Here is a 22,247-nt window from a genome sequence, read left to right as displayed (position 1 = left end):
ATGCTATCTGTTGCAGAAGAAATCTGTCCTATCTTGGACTTTCTTTCCTGACTCCTTTGGATAAACAAAACTTTGAACCTGCTTTGAGGCTTAAGGCCTTTGTAATTATGTGTGTATGTAATAGAGAAACTGTAAAAGCTCAATTTCTCTGGCTCAGAAATGTGAGATTATTCCTCTGCTCTGCCTTTCCTCACCTTCTCTTCTCCCACCATACAAATTTGAGCTCATGTTAGGAGCATATGTCTGATGATATTCCAGTTCCCAAGAGGCCAGTGATCAAGACAGTTGTAAAACATTTTTCATTATAGGTAAGGCAAAGTAGTCCTGATTCTTTAATTTTGGGTCTAGCTCTTTCTGTTATTAAATCAGCAGTTTAAGTAGATTCATATGTTGAACTGGTTCATATTGTAAAAAGGCATTTTTTTCAGAGTCAAAGAAATGAGAGGGATTCTGTTCTTTTTTTAAAAGAGAAACAAACACATGTATTGTCTCATATTTTTGTAATAATGCATTGTTTTTATATTTTCTGAGTTTTAAAGCCTATGCTTTCATTTCCCCCTTTCACTTCTTCCTATGGAATATTATTATGTTAGTCTGCCTATTCTTTCTACTTTCTTGTTAAGTGGACTTATTTAATATTATTATTATTACCCCTGGTGATAATTCCCTGTGTGTCAGTAATTCCCTGACCTCTCATAAACACTAAGGAACATTCAGTAGCTGTGCTAAAAGCCGCTACCATTGATGGGACCAAGGACAGCTTAACTTTGGAGAAAAACTATCCTCTTTTCTTTAAAAATTAAAAAACAAACTGTATAAATAAAAGTAGGGAATTGCCGAGGCCATTATGTCCTTAAAGGTTTTTTCCAGCCCTGACTTTAGAAGACAGTCATCATCAGCATATACTTATTTTTTCATAGAAATATTTATATGATGTTATTTTTTTACATCTGGGTATTAATGTAGGTATGGGACTTATTTGAATTTGCTTCACATCTAGGTAATTTAGTTTTTCAAAAAGAATGAAAGGCTAATTATTAGGCAATAATGTGATCAAATTACCAAAAGCTTCAAGGTGGTTCTATTTCAGTTCTCAGCCTGATGTGTATTTAAAAATATCTCTACTTAGAGTAGCTACTGTTCATAATACATTATGGAATCTTTTTAGGTAACAGCTTAGATGATAAAGAAGCTGTTACCCTTGATTTGGTGTGTTTAACCCAAGTTAAATTTATGACAGACTGAAAATTAGCTGTAGTGTTATACATCTCACTTCCTGTTCTGTGCAACTTGATATATGTGTGGGCCATATGTCCAGCAGGAGTTATAAGAGTATGTTATTGATGGATGGAAAAGCTGTTTCATAGTTCCCTGTGAAAATATACACTGTAACTTGTACAGTGTGTATATAACCTTGCAGTTTTGGTTTATGAGAGATTTAACCTGTGGCTAAAGGTAATATAATGAAATCTGTTGGAAATCCTTCAGAAGAGGAGAATTTGAAATCTACTTCTTTAATTTTCAAGCTTTTATGCAGTTGACCAATTTAGGAGGGAGACCTTAACTAAGTGCTTTTATTTTCAGAGCAGAGGAGAGATTATAACAGTACCTTAGTTTCTGAAATAACCATGGATCAAAGAGTTCAGTGCATATCTACATTGCCTACTTCCCCCACGTCATTCCCTTTACCTCAAAATTATTTGCAGGAAGTACCTTGTTTTCCACATGTTTATTGTATTTAAGGCTTTGCCCTCATCCCCAGTCTTATTAAAGGAATTCCACCATAATGTGGATTAATTTAAAATTTCTTAAACAATGGATTAGCGATGGCTCTGCAAAAGTAGTGTGAAACATAATATACAGGATTTCTCATTTAAATACAGCCCAGGTGATAAATCATTACTGTACAGTAATCTCTGACCAAAGAGGCAAACTTTCCTAGTGGGCCTGTGTCTGTGTCGTTCACCACCAGCACTGGCCAGTTTTGGGGCAGTCATGTGTGAAACCAGACACAGATTGGAACTTGTGTGGGCATCTCTATCTGTACAGACAGTTCTAATAAATTAAGGCCACATCTCCCAAAGAGACTTCTATACTCAGCAGCACATTTTCTGTAATACCTAAGAAACTCTAAACAGACAGGTCTTTCAAATAGCCTTAAAATGATTCCTTTCAATAGGTGTTGAGTCCAGTTGTTCTGATGTGAGAGAACTTCTGAAAGCGATTAGTCTGTCAGTGTTTTCTGAGTCTTCATAATATATTAGCCATAAAGCAAAGCAATGCCCTTTATTTCTACCCTCTAGGTTGCACTTCTGAATCACCTGTGGAGCTATGCTTACATCCACTACTAGAAATTCTGGTTTAAAAAAAAAAAAAAAAAAAGAAATTCTGGTTTGGTAGGTTTGAAGTGAAGTCACTGTATCTGTTTTCTAAAGTTTTAGAGATATTTCTAGTAGACACACTTTCAATTGAGTACCACTACCAGTTACCACTACAGGCTACATTTGAATTTGTACCACGCATATTCTATATAACATGGAGACAGGTTTCATTCATACTGGTGCTATGGCTTTACGAAGAGGAACCTAGAAGGTAGCTAGAAGGAGATCCTAGCTATAATCAGAATTTTGGATTTAAAAGAGAACCAGTCTAGGGACTTCCCTGGCAATCCAGTGGTTAAGACTCCACGCTTCCACTGTAGGGGTTGAGGGTTCGATCCCTGGTCAGGGAACTAAGGTCCCACATGCCGCGCGGCATGGCCAAAAAATAAAACATAAAAAAATAAAAGAGAACCAGTCTAAACCCCTCCTCTTTACAGATGAAAAAGAGCAAAGAGGTGAAAGAATTTTCAGAGTTGGTAGCAGAACCAAATCCATGACTCTGACTTGAGCTGTTTCTACACTAGCATCTTGGACTTAGTCCATCTTTGAGAAAAGCTTCAAGGCCACTCAGTAATCTAGAAGTTGTCTTGAGCATCCCAAAGCCCAACAGGGTATTGTGAGGTTCAGAGTATTTAATAAAAGGAGCAATACTGCAGCCAGTATGAACTCCTCACATCTTTGAAGTTACTAGGCAGGAGTTACGAGTGACATTACTCACAGTTAGAAATTATAGACATCACCCAGAAAGCTTTTGTGACTTCCTTGTAAACATGGAAATTTCTGACAAGAGATGCCTAGATTTGGTACTGAAGATTGTCAAGAACAAGATGATCATCTGTCTTATTTTTAAGCTGATCCTTAAGTATTGGCAGCAGGGCTAGAAAATTATGCCAATATTATATTTCTACACAGGTCTGACTTTTAGCTTGTACTTCAGAAGGAGGATATTGTGCCTAGATTTGCAATTTAACCAAGTAAAGGAATAGTATGTTTATTAATTAGGATTAGATTTGGTTGTTAAAAAAAATCCAAATAACAGTAGTTCAGTCAGGTAGAGATTGATTTTTCTTTTTTTTTTTAAAGCTACATGAGATATATATGTTTTTCATATTTATTTATTATTTATTTTGGCTGCACTGGGTCTTAGTTGCGGCACATGGGATCTTTAGTTGTGGCATGCAGACTCTTAGTTGTGGCATGCATGCGGGATCTAGTTCCCCGACCAGGGATCGAACCCGGGCCCCCTGCATTGGGAGCCCAGAGTCTTACCCACTGGACCACCAGGGAAGTCCCAGATAGATTTTTCTTTTGGATTAAAATAGTCCAGAGGGAAGGGCAGCCCAACATTAGTGTGGTTGCTTCATAGCTGTCAGGGATGGGTTCTTCTAATTTTGATCCATCCATCTTGGTACTATCTTAAATCTTCAAAGTATCTAATGGTTCTAGATGGCTTCTGGAGCTTCGGTCATCTCAAAGGGGCATACCTCCAACTTGAGCCGGCTCCCTTATTTTTTTTTTTTTTTTTTGAGTCAGCTCCCTTGAAAGAACTTTCCTAGAACCACCCTATCCAACAATTTCTGCTTCCATCTCACTGGTCGTTCCTATTATCGAGGGAGACTGGAAAGTTATAACTGGGCGAGTTGCTATTCACAATAATTAGAAATTTTGTTGTTAAGAAAGAAGGAGGGAATGGATATTGAGCAGGTAACCAACAGATCTGCCACACCTGTTTTGAAGAGTATAATTTTTATATTAGGAAAATCAAATTTTAGTCACATCGAAAACTATTATATAGGATATAAAATTTTAAAGATCTCCAAACTACAATCTACCATGTGTCTGATTAATAAAAGCAATAAATCTCTATGGTACTGTTCTGCTTTGGATTTCTCAGTAGAACTCATTGGGAACAGCTGTTAGGTTTTATATATTTTAAATGAACTGAAGAAGGAGTTCTTCAAAACAACAGGAGAAAAAAGATAAATTAAACTCGGTTTCCTTTTGGAGATAGGGAGAATCAAAACAACCACAAGGACGATTCAGTGGATATTTATGGAGCTAGCAGGAGCAGAGTATACTATATGAAATGGTATGAGACAGGAATGAGCCTATTAAACACTAAGAAAGAAATTGTTTAGTATTTAGATGGAATATGATAGACTATTGCAGCACATGAAATAAACACATATCATAGCAATGAATCATACCGATTCCAGATATACAAGACCTGTGATAGAGAGAAGGATGGGCACATTGGGTTAAAGTTCTAAGTATTAGACATTGTCTTAATCCAGTTGGGCTGTTGTAACAAAATACTACAGACTGAGTGGCTTATAAACACAGAAATTTATTTCTCACAGTTCCAGAGGCTGGAAGTCCAAGATCTTGATACCAGCATGGTCAGGTTCTGGTGAAGGCCCTCGTCTGGGTTGCAGACTGCTGACTTCCTACTGTGTCCTCACATGGCTGAAGGGGCTAGGGAGCTCTGTGGGGTCTCTCTTTTAAGGGCGTTAATCCCATTCATGAAGGCCCTGCCCTCATGATCTCACCTCCCAAAGGCACACACCTCTTAAAACCATCACACTGGGCATTAGGTTTTCAACATGCGAATTTTGGAGGGACACAAACATTCAGATTACAGTAGATATAATTACCTCTGCCTGTACCCTATCTGTACAAATAAAATGCGAAGATGGAGAGAATTTTGTTGTCTAAAAAACTTACAGGCAGGAGCAAGCAAGTAATCTGCAGCGTGTACAACTGTAGACCGTGGTGCACATAAGTGTATTAAGATGGAAGTGTTCTCACTCTGTAAGACCAGATTTTTAAAAGTTCTGTAGTCTCATTCATACCCACAGTTCACATGGTGCCATTTAGCACGTATTTATTGAGTGCCTCATATTTACAATACACTTTAAGGAGGAAATTCATTCACAAGTTGCCACGTAGGTGAGAAAGTCTAGATTTTGGCTTCTTATAACTATGAATTTCAAATCTGGGGAAAACCCAGCCTTGTATTTTTATTCCTTTTCCTTTCATAATTACTTATCAGTAACCAAACCCAGTCTGTTGACTTGGCTCCAACTGTTAGGAAACAGGAAACTACAGAGACTCCCTATGAGAAAAGGACCAGGCTGTATCCTCTGTGACCTCAGCCCTTCAGTCTGAGCTCTCCTCAGAGCAACAGTTGGAAACAGTTCCATCTCCTTGTGGCTTTGGTAGTAAGCATAGGGAGTGCAAATGAAACCAGCTAATGCAACAAGGTGTGTTAGCCTGGCCTTTGAGCTCATGAGCCATCTTTTGAACCTTTTATGCTAGTGCGCTTTTGGGCATCCTTGGGGGAGAATAGTTTACGCTCCGATCCAGCAGTGGATCAGGGACCATTCTCTGTCTTACATAGCAGTGGAAATGCCTTTGGCACTCTGGTATTAAATAACTGCTTATTTGAACATATTGTGCAATGGCTTAGCCTTTCCCACACATTACTAGTTCCCTTTGAAGCTGTTGTGCTCAGTTTGAGTTCTCCAGTAGGGACTATGAAAGAAAACAAAAATCTCACAAATTATATTTCCTTTTTATCTACTTAGTGCTGTTGCAGCTATCTCATATTTTGGTTTTTGTGTCCCTCACTCTGCACCCTATTTTCCCTCTGCTTTCAGGTGAAGGTCTCCCACAGGTGTATTACTTTGGACCATGTGGGAAATACAATGCCATGGTGCTGGAGCTTCTTGGCCCTAGCTTGGAGGACTTGTTTGACCTCTGTGACCGAACTTTTACTTTGAAGACTGTGTTAATGATAGCCATTCAGTTGGTAAGTTGGCATTGCCATTCTGCAGAAGGATAGGCGGGGCGGGTCTCCCAGCCACATCCTTGTGTCCCTGTTGGTGATTTACCAGCTGTAGTGACACCTAGTGAATGCACACTTACCGGCTTGGTGGCATTCTAGGAAGCTGGCTGGGGCAAAAAGGGTTAATCCAGAAAAGTTGCACTGCATTTGCCGTTTGCTCTATTTTAAGAATTTGCACCTTGGAGCAATACTCTGACCTTGACTGAAGTGGAAATTTATTTAGAGAGAAAGAGGATGATTAGGAAAAATTGTACAAATGCAAGTAACTTCTTTGTTGTTTTATTTATAGGTTTTAAACACATGACTGTAAAATTTTGTCATGTCCTCCCTCTCTCCTTACCATTGCATCCAAGAAAAGATTGGAGATGTAACCCACTGCCCTAAAATCAGATTCCAAAGTTGTGTGACCAAGAACCTGCCTTAGTTCTCTTGCCTCTACTTCTCACAGAGACTGAGACAGCTGAAGAGGCAGCTTTCTCAGCTCCTACCAAATTACACACCAGTACCAGTTTAAGGAACAGTTAAGACAGTTCCTTTGAGAACTTTGTCATCCCCTAAGCAGAAGGATGTCTTTATTGGTCTGAAATGGTGATGGTCTCACCCACTTTAAAGACTTGGAAATGTTAGAAAATTGATCTTGACTTTTGAGTCAAAAATTCAAATGCTCAAGCTTCCCTTTCTATACTAAGTAGAAAAGCTTTGAAGATAGAAATGAACTTAATGAAATTTGAATAATTTTATGATTATTATTTTGGGCTATGTTTACTTTCTCATAAAACCTATACTCCTACCTCTGCTGTTAGTTAGCTCTGTGATATCAGTCCAGTATTAACTTCTCTGGGCCTCACTTCCCTTATTTATGCAACAAAAGAGACAGAGTATAGGAAGGTGTGGGCAGGAGGTGAATGTGGCAGTGGCACCTGTCTTCAAAGGCCACCAACATATTCTGATTTCCTGCCTGGGAGTAATTCTTGCCTCTCAAATGCTTACTTTCTGAAGTAACATAAAAACACTAACTCTATTCATCATTTGAAAATTGTTGCATAATGAAGTAAAACTGTGTATTATCATTTTAGATGAACTGTACTATCCTTCTCTCTTTTTTTTTTTTTTAAATTTTTATTTATTTGGCTGCGCAGGGTCTTAGTTGTGGCAGGCGGGCTCCTTAGTTGTGGCATGCGAACTCTTAGTTGAGGCATGCATGTGGGATCTAGTTCCCTGACCAGGGATTGAACCCAGGCCCCCTGCATTGGGAGCATGGAGTCTTAACCGCTGCACCACCAAGGAAGTCCCTATCCTTCTCTCTTTTATCTTGATATTTGTCATATATGTATTTGTATCAGAAAATATATTCTGGTTTGCAAGAGTAAAGTGACTCTGGGTGGTGAAGAAATGAGTTTTCTTTTAATTTCAAAGCTTTGGGCTGATAAAAGAAAACATTTTGATGTATTTTTACAGTAAACTTCTTTAGAGTAGTATTTCTATCATTGTTTTTCTCTCTTTTAGCTTTCCCGAATGGAATACGTGCACTCAAAGAATCTCATTTACCGAGATGTCAAGCCAGAGAACTTCCTGATTGGCCGACAAGGCAATAAGAAAGAGCATGTTATACACATTATAGACTTTGGACTGGCCAAGGAATACATTGACCCGGAAACCAAAAAGCATATACCTTATAGGGAGCACAAAAGTTTAACTGGAACTGCAAGATACATGTCCATCAACACGCATCTTGGCAAAGGTGTGTTTATTTTCAGCTCCATGAAAGGGGCAGGTTGTTAAAACACCTTTTTGTTCCCAAAACACTTTTGTACCCATTGTGCATTACAACTTGTGATTCTTATTGCTTCACAGGGTAAGTGATTTTTGTACTTGAGAAATTAAGATGGTAAGTTAGTGAGTGACTTTCCTAAGTATCCTGTTGACAACTTAAGGATTTTTCATTCTTTGTTTCCAAATGCTTAGTTTCTCAGAGTGTGGTACTTGAATTATTGAATTAAGGTGATAACATTTTAGTAAGTTTAGTGATGAGTTTGATATTTACATACAAATGGCCCCATATATGACCTGAAAAGGACATCAGGCTGATATCTGCTTTGAGGAAGAGTGCTTCACTAAAACATGGACTAGCCTTCTGTTCTCTGTGCATAGTTTCGTGACTCATTTTTCAGGGAAAAGCCTGTGTCTTATTCAGTGAAAATATATTTGCTTTTCCATGAGTCTTGAATTTTACTCAGGATAGACAATTTGCATAAATATTGCTAAAAGCTGTAGTCTCACTTGTTAGAGGGACTAGTCCAGGGGAGAGTATTTGCGAGGGAAGCCTAAGGAACAGTGAGAAGGCCCAGTAGGTAGGGCCCTGGGCCCTTGCCAGCTTCTCCAGGAAAGCTTCCCTTTTTATCTGTTTTATATATTGGGCTTTCATGGAAGATTCTATTTGAAGAAAAGGTTCTAAGGTGATTGAAAAGATATGTTCGAAAATCACCACCCTAGAGAGTAGACATATAAACAGAATATTAGACTCCTAGACGTAGCTAATTATGTAAGGTATTTAAATATTAACAAACAGTTTACACAATAAGTATTTTACACAGTAGTACATTAAAGCTAATGTAAATAGCTATAAAGTTGCCTCATCGAGTAAACTGCTCAGATATTCAGATGAGGATTCTAGTATTAGTGAAGAGTAAAAATGACATTACAAAGTGGTATGATACAACCCGAGTTGAAATGAATGCTGTCAGGATTTTTTCGGTAACCACATGGATATTGTCACTTAACTAAACATAATAGTTTAAAATTAGGCTGGAAGGTTCTCTGGCACTTATTACTGGTGTCACGTTGGACAAGTTACTTAATCTCCCTGAAACTTACCTGTAAAAATAGAGTAATATTTCACAAGGATGTTTTGCAGGTTGAATGGGTAATAATATATGTAACATGGGTCTCTTGCATAGTGCTCAGAATTCTCTTCTTCCTTCCTTTTTACGAGGAGATAGAGTGTGTGGTACATAGTAAAGTCATGATTGTTTGGTTTAACTGACAGAGTCTAGAAGTTGTTCTAATGCCTGCCTCCTGGGCTCAGCATTTGTGTTCTGATTTTATTATTCTTGTCAGGAAAGGCAAGAGCAGACAAAAGATGCATATCCGTGTTGTTTGTATAAGGTACAGTGTAATAGTTAAGAAAAAGGGATGTAAATTCTGGCTTTTTCCCTTAAACCTATGTGGTCCAGTAACCTTCCTTCATCAGCATCAGTTATCTCATCTACCCTGAAAGACGTATGGTAATAGTACCTTATACCATAGGGTTCTGTGAGATAATGCATATAAACTGTTTAGCATAGTGCTTGATGATAGTAAAGACTCTATAATGGTAGTTATCATTTATTCAACAAAATATGTTTTAAGCATCTACTGTCATCAGACTGGGTTCCTTTATCTCTTGATGTAGCCATTTCTGCTGGAACTTTTGAGTGTATCTCCATGCGTGGACTTCCTGAGTTCCAGAGTTTTCTTCATGTCAGATCCAACCTGTCACCGTATTTGTCTATAATGTCACTATTACAGAGAATACATATAGGTGGTTGTCATATGCCCTTTAAACTCTGGCCATGGTCTCAAACCCAGAGAGGTTTCTGTAGGAACCCTAATCCTATTGGTTTTCAAATGTGTTGCATCCTTTATGTTGTAATGAAGAAAAAGGGAAGTGTATCTTCAAATGACCTGGAAAGAATTGCCTATTAATTTTGTGAGGGCAGAAAACAAGGGAAGCAGCCCCCTAAACCTGATATTTACTACATTAGATTAGCCACCTTCCCACTGATTAAGTCTGCCCATTTTGTATTCCTTAATGTTTGAAGTTAGGGTGAGGACACTGGGTCACCTGGCCCCTTTCCTTCAACAAAATATATTTGACCTAAAATCAGGGATGTGATGCAAGTAAACCAAGCACATCTTTCTGATTGGTTGAAAAGCAAGCCTTTATGGTATGGAAGAATTTTGTGTCCTCCTGGTCTCACTGGTATTGAAACCTTTCTTCTTTGAAAATGAAATATCCTGCATGAAAAAAACAAGGGAAATACTGAATTGAAATCCTAAATTGAATGAATGTGGAGTGTTCAAAGAAATGTGGAAATAAAGCATGGCTCTGATTTTCACTCTCATGTTTTTTTGAAAGGCCTTTAATATTTAAATTATTGTAGATTATTTTTGAATTTTAGAAATGGAAAATGACTTTTCAGAGTATCTAAATCAACCACTTTTTTTTCAGATGAGGAAATCGAAGCCCAAAAGGTGACTTGGCCATGCCTAATTTGGCGTGGATTAATAAATTAATAGAAAGGACAGACCAAGACCTAGATAACCTGACTCAGGAACCATTATTTTTCCTGTTATCCCATATTCCACAGCTTTTTTTCGTGGTTTTAAGTATTTGAAAAGTTACTTTATTACTTATTCCAGTGAGTTTAAATGTGTTTATTATATTTTTTGGTTTTTGATTTTTTAAAAAATCTCATTTTATAACGGCTTTGCTGTGAAGAGAAGCTGGGCTTATTTCTGTAGGGCTGATCAGCCATTGAAAATGTGGAGAGTTTCGCCCTCTAGTGCTCAACTGTCTAAAGTACAACCATTTGTCCCCTGAATTATTTATTACCAAGGGGCCTCCTTACAGGAAGTGGATATAAAAATGGAGAGGCGATGAGTAGGTGTGATATAGTGTGAGAACCTGCAGGGTGTGGTTTCTCTATCTGCCCTGCTTTGTGGGAGGCCTCAACTCACCCTGCTTGTTCTTTCTTTTTTGGTGTATCTTTAGGTTCTGTTAACAAAATCTGTTTTTGTCTGTTAACAAAATCTGTTTCTTTAAATTCTGTTAACAAAATCTCTTTTTGTTTTCAGTTACATATGAAATTTATTGCAAACTTCAGGCAAGCCTTGTAGTCAAAAGCTTCTGATGGCCTTGCTGTTTTGCTTCATTCTTTTTAAGATTATTTCAATTGCTGTGTATCAGCTCAACTTTATGTTATTTATGTCTCTTGTCAGGGTGCCGCCCCTTCCCGTTAGTGACCTCATTTCCAAAAACCTCCTTCAAAGTACAATTTAGAAAGTTGCCTTTTCTTTCTTCATCTGCCCTGTAGAGTACTATGCACTCTTTTTCATGCAAATTTCCTGTAATTGGAGGCAGCAGTTAAACGTGTTGTGCTTTTATATTTTGGATTACCTGAGTACCTTTCCCTGCCTCCCTGACTCTGTTAGGTTTTACTTTCTGCACAAAGGCAAAACCAAGTTTAAGATAGCCCCTTATTCTTGCATCTGTCATTTCTTTTGATAAAGCCCAGAACTCGATTCTGAAAAATAAACACATGAATTGTCTGAGATAAATTGTAATTGGCAATTAAAAATGGAAGAATGTACTACTTCTATTGTCTGACAGCCAAAGAATGTATAAGATGTTTTCTGAGATGTAGTTACAATTTTTTATTAACGATTCTGCAGTTCTTTACCATCCTTATCTTCCCAATTTAAAGAAAAGAGAGAAAAATCCAGCAACTTGTTTTACATGATAAGCTCTCTGAATGCAGGGATACTGTTTTATGTGCCCACAAAGGGCACCTTAGTAATAAACTTTAAATTTTTCTTAAGGTGGCTATGGGACACGGTACAAATGGAATGGAGCTGAGGATTGTGCCCTGATGTTTGCTTACATTAAACTAAATTTTAAGCGTTAATTTTTATGATGAATAAAAAGCACTAGGCGTGTATGCTAGGCATTCTGCAGCTTGTGTCTTTGCGGGCCGAGCCAGAATGGACTCTCTTAACAGCCTCAGCTACTCAATCTGCTGCTCACTTTTCGTGATGGTACCCAAAGAGTAATTGTAGCCCATGTACTAGAAATAACATTTTGTTTAAATTATCTTACTTTCAGGAAGGTGACGGCATAGAGTGAGGGGTGGTTACTCACCAGTTAGTGATTTGGACTTGATTTTAGTTTAGGATTTGCTCTTTTCACTTGATATTTACTCGCCAGTAGCAGATCTAGGCAAAGGAAGTACACGTTGTTTTTGGTTTTGATCTAAAGTACTATCCCTGATTTAGATATACAAAGAATTAGTAAGCAGAGCCTTTCCAGAGCAGACGGGTTTCTGAAGGGATTACTTGGTTTTGAACCCCTTTCTGATTTAATAACTGCAAACATAACGTGTCATCTGTCTTCCTTTTTAGAGCAAAGCCGGCGGGATGATTTGGAAGCCCTAGGCCATATGTTCATGTATTTCCTTCGAGGCAGCCTGCCCTGGCAAGGACTCAAGGTATCCTTGGAAGTGCTCAGTGGAGGGCTTTGTTTAAATACTCAGTTGATAATGAAGGGGTTGCTGACTTGATGTCTGTAGGAAGCACAAAAGGGAAGATTGGCTACAGGGATGACAGGCAGGAACGACATTAGTCTATAATGTAAATGCTCACCTGGGCTTTGGAAGCTCTGTTTTGCCCACGTTTGTCTTCTTCCCCTTCTGATCCTTCTTCCTTATTTTCGAGTTTTCCATAATCTCTTCCCTCATTCCCTCCCAGCCTTGGCAGTGCTGCTTTTCTCTCTGTGTCAGTATTCCTCCTTCACTAACATTATGTAGCAGGCATATTGTTCCCAGTGTGTTGGGGAATTTCTGGAACAAATTGATGATAGCAGCTGCTACACATTTTACCAGCAAGGCCAGCAGGACTAGGTGTGCCCCTAAGGGGAACTGGGAAATACTTGTTCTTCCTGTGTAGGCTAAGGACCCACCTGAACTAAAACGAAAATCCAGGTTTAACATTGCTGTTCAAGTGTTTAATTGAATAAATGCCTATGCATAAAATAGCTGTTCCTTGTGAAATGTGTAGTTTAAATAGCCTTCCTTAGGTAAGTGTCAATACAGTGCATTTGTGTCGAAGTTAACTATTAGTTATAGTTACAACCATTGTAATGATTACTCTGTGCCTCTGGCGGTTAGACTAGGAAATGGTGAGCTTCTAACCCATTCTAAGTCCCATTAGATAGTTAAATGCAAGACATTTTTGAGTTGTGATTTATTTCAACATGTTAGTATGGAAGGAAACTTAATCGGTAGCTTTGGGTACTACTACACCCCCTCCCTCCCGAAGGGCAGAATGATTCGTTTTGCTGTGCTTTCTTGGACATTGTCCTGAAAAGTGAGGCTTTTATCCCTTCCCTTTGGGAAGATTTTATTTCTTTCCCGTTAAATTCCTCTCCTAACATCTCCTCCATGGTCTTCTCCTAGTCACATATACCTTCTCATTGATACTGACAGCTGTCAAATAGAGTTTCACATCCTGTGTGCTCATCATACAGCCAAATAATGCATTTGTATATTACTAATTGCTTGAAACTTTCTCATGATTCATGAATCCTTTTAGTGGTAGTTGTAGATTTAAACCTCCTCCAGTATACGTCAAAACATAATTGCTTAAAGCCAGGTGCTGCAGGCTAGACAGAGCCTCATGAGAATCCCTTGAGACCACATTATTGGTCCAAGGTCCAGGAGCCCTCTGTCTACAGTCTTGAGCAAACCAGACTTGGCTACTTTGAGCCACTGACATATAGCAAACCTGTCTGTTAGCCATGCCTGTATCATAGTTAACATTTTTCCCTCTGGAAGCACATTGTGGAAAGGCAGTTGTTTTTTGTTTTTGTTTTTGTTTTAATTTAATTTTATATATTTATTTTTTATACAGCAGGTTCTTAGAAAGGCAGTTTTTTTACATCTTGTTCTTTTTCTATTCAGCTTCACAATATATATATTGTGGAGCCATCTGTCTGTTTGCCCCCATTTGGATTAGCAGTGTTTTTAATCTTATCTAGAGCTGATCTAAGAATGAGAAGGTTGAATAACTTTTGAACCCTAGTGGCCATGGGTCATTACTAAGCTGTTATAATTTTGAATTTATTTTCTTATCTTAGCCTCTCATCTCATTACATTTGGTGGTGTTTATCTGAGACTACTAAATGTATTTGCAAGTAAAACTTCTCAGAACAGATGTTTTGTACATATCTAAATATATCATCTCTACTACATTTCTTGTTTGTTAGTATTAGAAAAAAATTGAGACTAACAAATCCTGCCAGTTTGAGTGAAACAGTCATTATGTCCTGAAACATATTGGACCTCCCATACTTAACACCTCTTTCCAACTAACTTTCTCTCTTTCTTCTCTACAGGCTGATACATTAAAAGAAAGATATCAAAAAATTGGTGACACCAAAAGGAATACTCCCATTGAAGTTCTCTGTGAAAACTTTCCAGGTAGGATGCTGAAAGGACACTCCAGCCCGTGTGACTGAAGCTTTGAAGGAGGTGGAGACCATATCTTAGTATTTCTAGATACTCTCCAGAAAATTTACGTTTCCTTTTGTTGTTATTTAAATCAAGATAGGTTTTATCACTTTGATTTGGTCCATAAAGAAAACATCAGTGTCAAATAGTCTGTACAGATATTCCTTGCCTGGCCCAAAGCTTCTCCCCATGAGAAGCATTCAGCTAATGAGCATGGCCTTTAACCTCTTTCCTAACAGAGGAGATGGCAACCTACCTGCGATATGTCAGGCGATTAGACTTCTTTGAAAAACCTGACTATGAGTATTTACGGACGCTCTTCACAGACCTCTTTGAAAGGAAAGGCTACGCCTTTGACTACGCCTATGATTGGGTCGGGAGGCCTATTGTAAGTATCTTCTTTTTAACCTCCTCACCTCAGACCAGCACTGTCTCACCCCTTGCCAGACTTTCTGCTTAAATCTATGGGGAAAAAAAACCACAACATTCCTTTGACTGTAGACGTTCCATTTGCCAGTCTTTTCAGGGTGATGCCAGGGGTCACTCTCACTAGAGTAATAAAGGAGTTACTCTTACTAACTGTGTTTTTAAGATTATGACCACTGTGTCCTAAGATATCAGAATTTAAGTCAGTTTTTAAGAAGTTTTCTTTGAATGATCCAGGAGCTGGTGCTACATAAGCTGTTAAGGGACTTGATTTCCGTCGGGTGGAGCCCAGCACCAGAGGAAACTTCTGAATTTGCTCTTCTGGCCTTGGGTTCACAGGGCCTTAGAGCATACTAACAGTCATCACTGTAGGATGTTATTTTTCTTTTCGAAGGCAAGCTACTCTCCAATGAACTATTGAGGACCAAACTGTCTCCCTTTTGCAAATAAGCAAACTGAAAAGGCAAGAAGACTTGAAACTGGCCTTAGTGTAATAATAACAGTAATAATAATTACTACTGCTCTGTTAGAATTAGAATGATGCTGTCCTTTGCGGAGACATTAAGTTGAACCTGTTTTCCCCATTTGACTTTTTGTTACATATTTTTCCAGCCTACTCCAGTAGGGTCAGTTCATGTAGATTCTGGTGCATCTGCAATAACTCGAGAAAGCCACACACACAGGGATCGGCCATCACAACAGCCTCTACGAAACCAGGTATGTGTTGAACCTTCATTGTTTCAGAAATCCCCCTTCTTCATGGCTAATATTAAAATCCAAATTCTTCAGCTTCTCCACTTAAGCGTATATACTGAAATTAAAGACAAAGGGCTTAGCGTTACTGTTGTGGTGTGGCATTCCAGCATCCCTCAGGGTTGTGTAATGGCACTGAGATGTGGCCAGGTGTCTTACATGAAGCATCCACTCTAGAGAAGCTGGGCCTGTCAAAATCTGTTGGCCGAAAGGGACAGTCTGCCACAGGCCCAAAGACACACTGGATGGACAGGGTAGCCCACTTTGGGTCTCATCTGCAGTCCAGAGTAGAGCTCTCACCCATGCTGGTTTTTCCTTGCTGATTAAGAAGGGTGGGTAATTTGGACTTCCAGCTGACATAGGCATGAACTGGCATCTCCACCCCACCTCTGTCCCTATAGCCAGGTTAACTTTATAGCTGGCGAGGATCTGGACCTGTAGTGAAGATTCAGCTTTGCTTTAGGCCATTCCAGAGAAGGCCGTGTCATCCATCCTTCAATGTTCATGGTTTGGGAAACTAGTGGTTTGGATGAGAGGCTTCTCTTAGCCTAAAGATAGAGGAGGCAAACACCACCCCCGCCCCTGCCAAAAAAAAAAAAAAAGCAACAAATTTGACAACGTTTAAAGAAAGGGGTAACTGATTGGGAAGTAAATATGACAGTTTTAATCCTTATTACCCTATATATTGCTGAGAGGAAAATGAGTACCTCAATAGATAAAGAAGCAAAGAATAATAAACAGATAACACACACACACACATAATCATATCAAATTAGCTTGTTCCCTCTCATCCCTGACCTCACTGTTTTATATTCACAGACATTTTTACAATAAAAGGCAAAAAACACTTATCTCACAGATGTACATGTGAAAGTACATAGGTTAAAAATAGAATATAGAATCCAGGTGCCCCCTCTAAAACAAAAACAAACAAAAAAGTAGTATATTTAGGTATATACACACACATACGTACAGTAAAGTGTGTACACAAATATAGATAGACTCACCAGTGAGTACATACTTTTGGCATGTATGTGTGGCATGTTGGGTAAGAAAAAAATGTGTGAAGGAAGGAAATCTGTGTATTAGAGAGCAGACAAAAGAGAGAGTAGGTAGGCAAAAAGATGGGGTTTAGCAAACTGTGACCCCTAATTGGGTCCAGAGTTACATACTTTAATCAGAGTACTTGGCTAATGATTCTATTTTGACTGACTTGTGATTTGACAGCAGAGTACTGTTGACTTATGCTGTCGTTCTCCCCTACCCACCTTTTAAAAAGTGTAGAGTGCACAGTTCAAATGACATTCTCATGCATTGCTCTTGACTTTGCAAATTGTTACAAATTCTCTAGAAAGTAATTTGATAAAGTTACAATCCTCTCTGATAGAATAATTTTACTTCTTGGAATCATAATAAAATAATCACAATAAAACAATCCAAGATACAGATTTACTTATGTGCATTAAACTGTCACAGTGCCATTTCTAGCAAAGTTTTAGAAATGATCCACCTATCCAATTATAAGGGAATGGTTATGGATCCGCTCAAATCTTTTATCAAATAAACTAGGTTATAATAAAATGAATTGTAACGCATTTATTCAGTGGAATATTATCTAGCCACTTAAAATAATATTTAGGAAAACTTGTAGCAACCTGAAAATGTTTATGGTTGTATAGTAAAGAAATCACAATACAAAATTAGAAATACCTCATGATTTTCCTGAAGGGGAAGGGAAAATGAGAAAGTCAATGGGAGGAGATAATGCCAAAATATTAACAGAAGTAGTGTTGGAAGTTGTAGTATTGTGGGTAATATTTTTCCAAACTATTCTATAATGGAGTTATGTTACCTTATAATGAAATATACATTTAAATAGTAAAGGTATGAAAGAAATAAAAAAATAATTTAAGTAGTCAGTGAAATCATAACATACCTGCCCATCATAAATATTGACTATTTATTCAAATAATTCAATATTTATTTGAATAAATATTCAAATATTTTTAGAATATTTGAAAACTAAAATATGTGTTTCCTTTAGTTTCCCTTGTCTTTTCTGCTTCAGTGAATTCATAATCAATGTTGCTGTTTTGAATGAATTTTAAAGGTATGGGGAAAGTGATGGTTGAAAACCTAGATTTCCAGGGTGGAAAATGAGGTCATACCTAGTATCTGAGTAAAAGTACAGTGAATTTCAGTGTACTTTCAAGTGAAAAGTCATTAAACCCGGGTATGTAATTAGGAAATCTCATCTACAAGGCAGTAAGCTTCTCTTTGAAGAGTTGAGTCTTGAAAGCGTGTTTGATTTTTTTTTTTTTTTCTTTTAGGGTTTTTAGTATCCTATGGCTGCTAAGGGATTGAAATTCCCCACATCAGTGCATATTTTATACCTCCTTTCCAGCAGGATTCTGAATTCTAACTGGGTAGAATTCTTTCTGCACTGTGCACTGTGGGTAAATGGATTTCTAGTGTCTTTTCAGCCTTTACACTGTGTCTTAGTCTGTGGTCTCATTGCTTTGGTTCCATCTTCAGGGTTTTTTCCTTATGCTTTTTTTTTTTTTTATTTTTAAGATTAATTCTTTACAAGTTTTGAAATCAGCCAAAGAAGAAACTAAAATCTCTCCTTGAGAGAGATTGTAAGGTATTAAGTTTAGGGACAGCTAACCTTTCTTCAGCAATTTTGACTCGGTAAATCTAGCTAAGGACTTGCTATGTGAAAGTATGTCCTGGAGATACCAAGATAAGTAGGGAGTCCTTGTCCTCAAAGAACTGACAAGCAGATAAGCCGGGTAGCCAGATAACTTAATAACACAAGGCAGAACAGATAAGCAAATCACAGTCTTTAGGGATTGGAAGGAGACTTTTCATCTAATCTGAGCATGACAAAGAATTTCATGAAAGAAGCTGCATTTGAAATGCTCTTGGAAGAATTGGGTGGAAATGAAAGAGACAGTCCAAGCAAAAAGGAAATATGAGCAACAACAAATTATCTAGTTCCATTTTGCTAAAATATATTTTGTGAATAAAGGAGACAAGGCTAGGGAAATAGGTTGGAGCCGTTCAATAAAGCTCCTGAAATGCTGGGCTACTGGAGAGTTAGTACTTAATTTCAGTAGGGAATAGGTACTAAAGGTATTTGAACAGAGGGGTGATAAGATCAAAACTTTGCTTTAGAAATCTTTCAGCATAGAAGGTGGTAATAGCCTGGCAGCCAGCATGGAGACCAATAAGACAGTGAGTTCCCTTGAGAGGTAAAGGGGGTGCATATGGACTGTAGTGGTGAGAATGAAATAAAATTGAAAAATGATACAGGGATATAATCTATCAGAATTGGGAGCTCACATGTACGGCAGGGTTGAGGGAGAAGGATGGGTCAAAGCTGTTGCTGTGCGCTTCAGCTGAAGACGGCTGGCAAGCAGAGGATGGCTCTCAAAAGAAAACCTGAGAGATCTTTGGAGATGACATTGACGATAATGCTTGAAGCGCCTACTTATTCTGAGTAAATCTGCCCATCAATTGTGTGATAGAGGAGTGAGCCTGGGATTAACAGTCTTTGTTTAGTTATATACTTAGAGTAGGAGAAGGATGAGGAGCTCAGAACTTGGTTTTAGCTGATCCCAAGCCTTAGGCTGCAGGACACTTAAGCTTTTGGGGGCCTCAGCTTCCACAAATGTAAGCCTTGTAAGGGCAGAGATTTTTGTTGTTTTGTTCACTGCTGTATCCCTAACCCCTGAAAGAATGTCTGGAATAGTAGGCACTCAGTAAATAATAGTTTGAATGATGAATGAATGAATCTGTCAAATGAGGAGTTTAGATGAAATCAGATATTTGTTTAAAATATAGATTTTTATTTAACCTTCCAAGAAAAGTAAATTTTAAACTTTTCTTCCTACTTGTTTTTTCTGTTTCCACAAAGAGCCATCCTGCCTTGTTTGGCAGCCAGAGTAGGGCTAGATTGTCTGCTCAAGGGGAAGGGTTTGAAAAAACACAGCAGGCTCTTGCTGCAAAGCAAGTTCAGGAGATTGTATTAGTTCTCCTCCATCACGGTGGGATTTTTCAGGGAAAATTTGCTTTGCTGGTCGACTGACCAGCATACTGAATTGAATACTGCATTGAATTGAGTATCATTTGGTTCCTAGATACAGTACTAGAGCCCAAACATGGTGGCCAGAGAACTGCATTTAAACTCACCTATATTGAATCTATCTGGTATATTAATACCAGGTGCTTAAGAACAATTTCTTTGAACATTAATTTACCCAGCTAGAGAACTGTAATTCGGTCATGAGTTTGGGTAGAATAAATGTTCCTAAAAGCTAGATCCACTCAAAAGGATCCCAACGGGTTAGTCTTTTCTGTCATTTTACCCTTGGTATTTGTCCTTTCCCAGTTCCAAAGATGGTCAATCTTGCCATGACTCAGGTTCCTCTTAAAGAATTCTGCATTACCATTCATCAGGAAGACGATGAAAACTTTACTGGTTCTTCCTATTTCTACCCAGCAAAGCTTCCCTTGCATTTGCTGATCAAATTCGATCAGGAAGTAAGTCCTGCCACTATCCAGATAGCTCATATTAAAGTGCAGTACTGTCGAAGGTCTTATGCAGTGTGTTTGGTCGATATGCAACAAAATATATATAAATATAGCATATATAAATATAGCAAAATATATAAAAATTTATATACATATATAAATATAGCATATATAAATATAGCAAAATATATAAGAATTTATATATATATATAAATATAGCATATTGCATTGATTAGCATGTGCATGCAGCAGCACACTTCCTTTCAGAACCTCTAGCTTGTGACAGTCCTTACTCAGGTAGATGCTACACAAATATATACTACTGTGGTTCAGCAGTTTTGTTAGTTTCTCTTTTCTCCCATAGACCCCTTTTATTTGGTAGATTTTCTGTGGGCATTTGAAGAAGGGGTACTTGGCCTAAAAGGTTAGGGAGGACAGATCTGTTTTGAGGTTGGAAAGCATCATATTGGTCATCGAGAATTATTAAATTCTACCAGACATGGTATCCTACCCCTGATAATATTGAATCCTCAAATATTACTTATTCATTTTTATAGGACCAGCATATGTTTAAGGGAAAGAATGTCATATTGAGTTCTGAAGAAGATATGCCCCAGTAAAAGAGTAGTTCAGATTTATTCTGTTTGTGTCTAGACTCCAAGGGATTAGATTTAAGTCCAGTAGCCTTAAAAAAAAAAAAAAAAAAGAAAAGCTGATCAATTCTCCATTCCCTTCCTTTTACAGAGTACTTCTTTGTTTTCAGCGAGGTTCAGAGTTCGCTAGTTTAAGGAGCAGATGAGTTTGCTCAGCGATCACTTGCCTACTTCTGACCCGTGTGTGATTTCCTGACTTGCTGCCTGCTGTCTAGCAGGAGCTCAGGTGTGGAGATTGCACACTCACCCTGCCCCGCTCCAGCACAGAGCTCAGTGCAGAATGAGCTGTCCCTCCTCATTTCTGGGACCTTAATTCCAAGGGGGATATTGCAACAAGCAAGTGCAAAACTGAAGTACAATCCTTTTCTTAGCTGCTCCCACTCTGTGACCTAGTCTTTGCTGCTCACCTCTGCTCCTAATTCTCTATTCCATATTAAAAGTTTTCTTCTGTCTGTATGCATTGTTCAGTATTTTGTATATCAGCATATACCCTGTGTTCTGAGGCACCTCCTTGTAGGAGGATGATTCCAGAGTAATCTTACCTAGATAAATCATCATTCCATAGAGGAGGTGTCTTATGCCATTTTGAGGAAGAATAGGGCAAGATTTGAGTAGAGAATTTCAAACCTCTAGGATGGTTCCTGTGATTTTTTTTCAGAGCTTCACAGAATTGATGCTGCTGTCTCTGTGGGCCTATATAGTATTGGGCTTGGAAATAATCCTTCCAGGTTCTTATCAGTGATTTTCAAATATCGCTGATATTTGATCAAGTCTGTAGAAAACAGGAACTCACTCTTGGTACACCTGACAGACTGCATGTAACAATCCCTGTCTGGCAGAGGAAAATTGGTTCTATTTCATGAGCTTAATGGAGAAGTTTTTGATTTTGTTAAAGTATACACTTTAATAACTTTACCAACTTTTTTTCATTTCATACCTGAGGTCTAACACATAATATAGTATACTTAATATACTATATTAAAATTTTGTTTAATCTTGGAAGTGTGGTAAGACAGAATGTAATCGAGTGTATTTATTACTAACCTTTTGGTATTATTCAGTCTCTATTCTTGTTAATTACAGTTGAAGACTGTAATTATATAATGAGGCCTAGAAGACTGACATGAGAGGCCAAAATGTTCTGTATAGACGGCAACTTTTAAAATATTCTAAGAGCCATGAAGTAAAATGGATAAAATCCATTTTATAGATGCAATCAAAATTAATTTTTCAAAATAACTTTACATAAAGAGTAGGATTTGGTGACTTGTTTGTTGCAACAGGAGGAAGATATTTGCCTGCCTTCTGCTTCAGAAAAGTAGCTTGA

The 22,247-nt window shown here is 38.0% G+C and overlaps 1 protein-coding gene across 7 annotated transcripts in view; it reads left to right on the top strand.

The window, feature by feature from the left end:
- CSNK1G1 (casein kinase 1 gamma 1) overlaps nucleotides 1-22,247 on the top strand; it is a 196,718-nt gene that overhangs the window by 148,028 nt on the left and 26,443 nt on the right. For all 7 annotated transcript variants that reach the window (XR_014242125.1, XM_082383384.1, XM_082383383.1 and 4 more), the window contains 6 exons: nucleotides 6,041-6,192; nucleotides 7,735-7,969; nucleotides 12,448-12,533; nucleotides 14,438-14,522; nucleotides 14,792-14,940; nucleotides 15,591-15,695. Coding sequence is in view for 6 of the 7 variants with exons in the window: in XM_082383383.1 (XP_082239509.1) it covers nucleotides 6,041-6,192; nucleotides 7,735-7,969; nucleotides 12,448-12,533; nucleotides 14,438-14,522; nucleotides 14,792-14,940; nucleotides 15,591-15,695 (812 nt within the window). In the remaining variant the exon portion in view is untranslated. The remainder of the gene's footprint in view (nucleotides 1-6,040; nucleotides 6,193-7,734; nucleotides 7,970-12,447; nucleotides 12,534-14,437; nucleotides 14,523-14,791; nucleotides 14,941-15,590; nucleotides 15,696-22,247) is intronic.

The sequence above is a fragment of the Balaenoptera borealis genome, assembly GCF_965194805.1.
Source record: "Balaenoptera borealis genome assembly, chromosome: 3".
Taxonomy (NCBI): Eukaryota; Metazoa; Chordata; class Mammalia; order Artiodactyla; family Balaenopteridae; genus Balaenoptera; species Balaenoptera borealis.
Note: the sequence above shows the minus strand (reverse complement) of the source record. Positions and strands in the feature narration are given on the sequence as shown.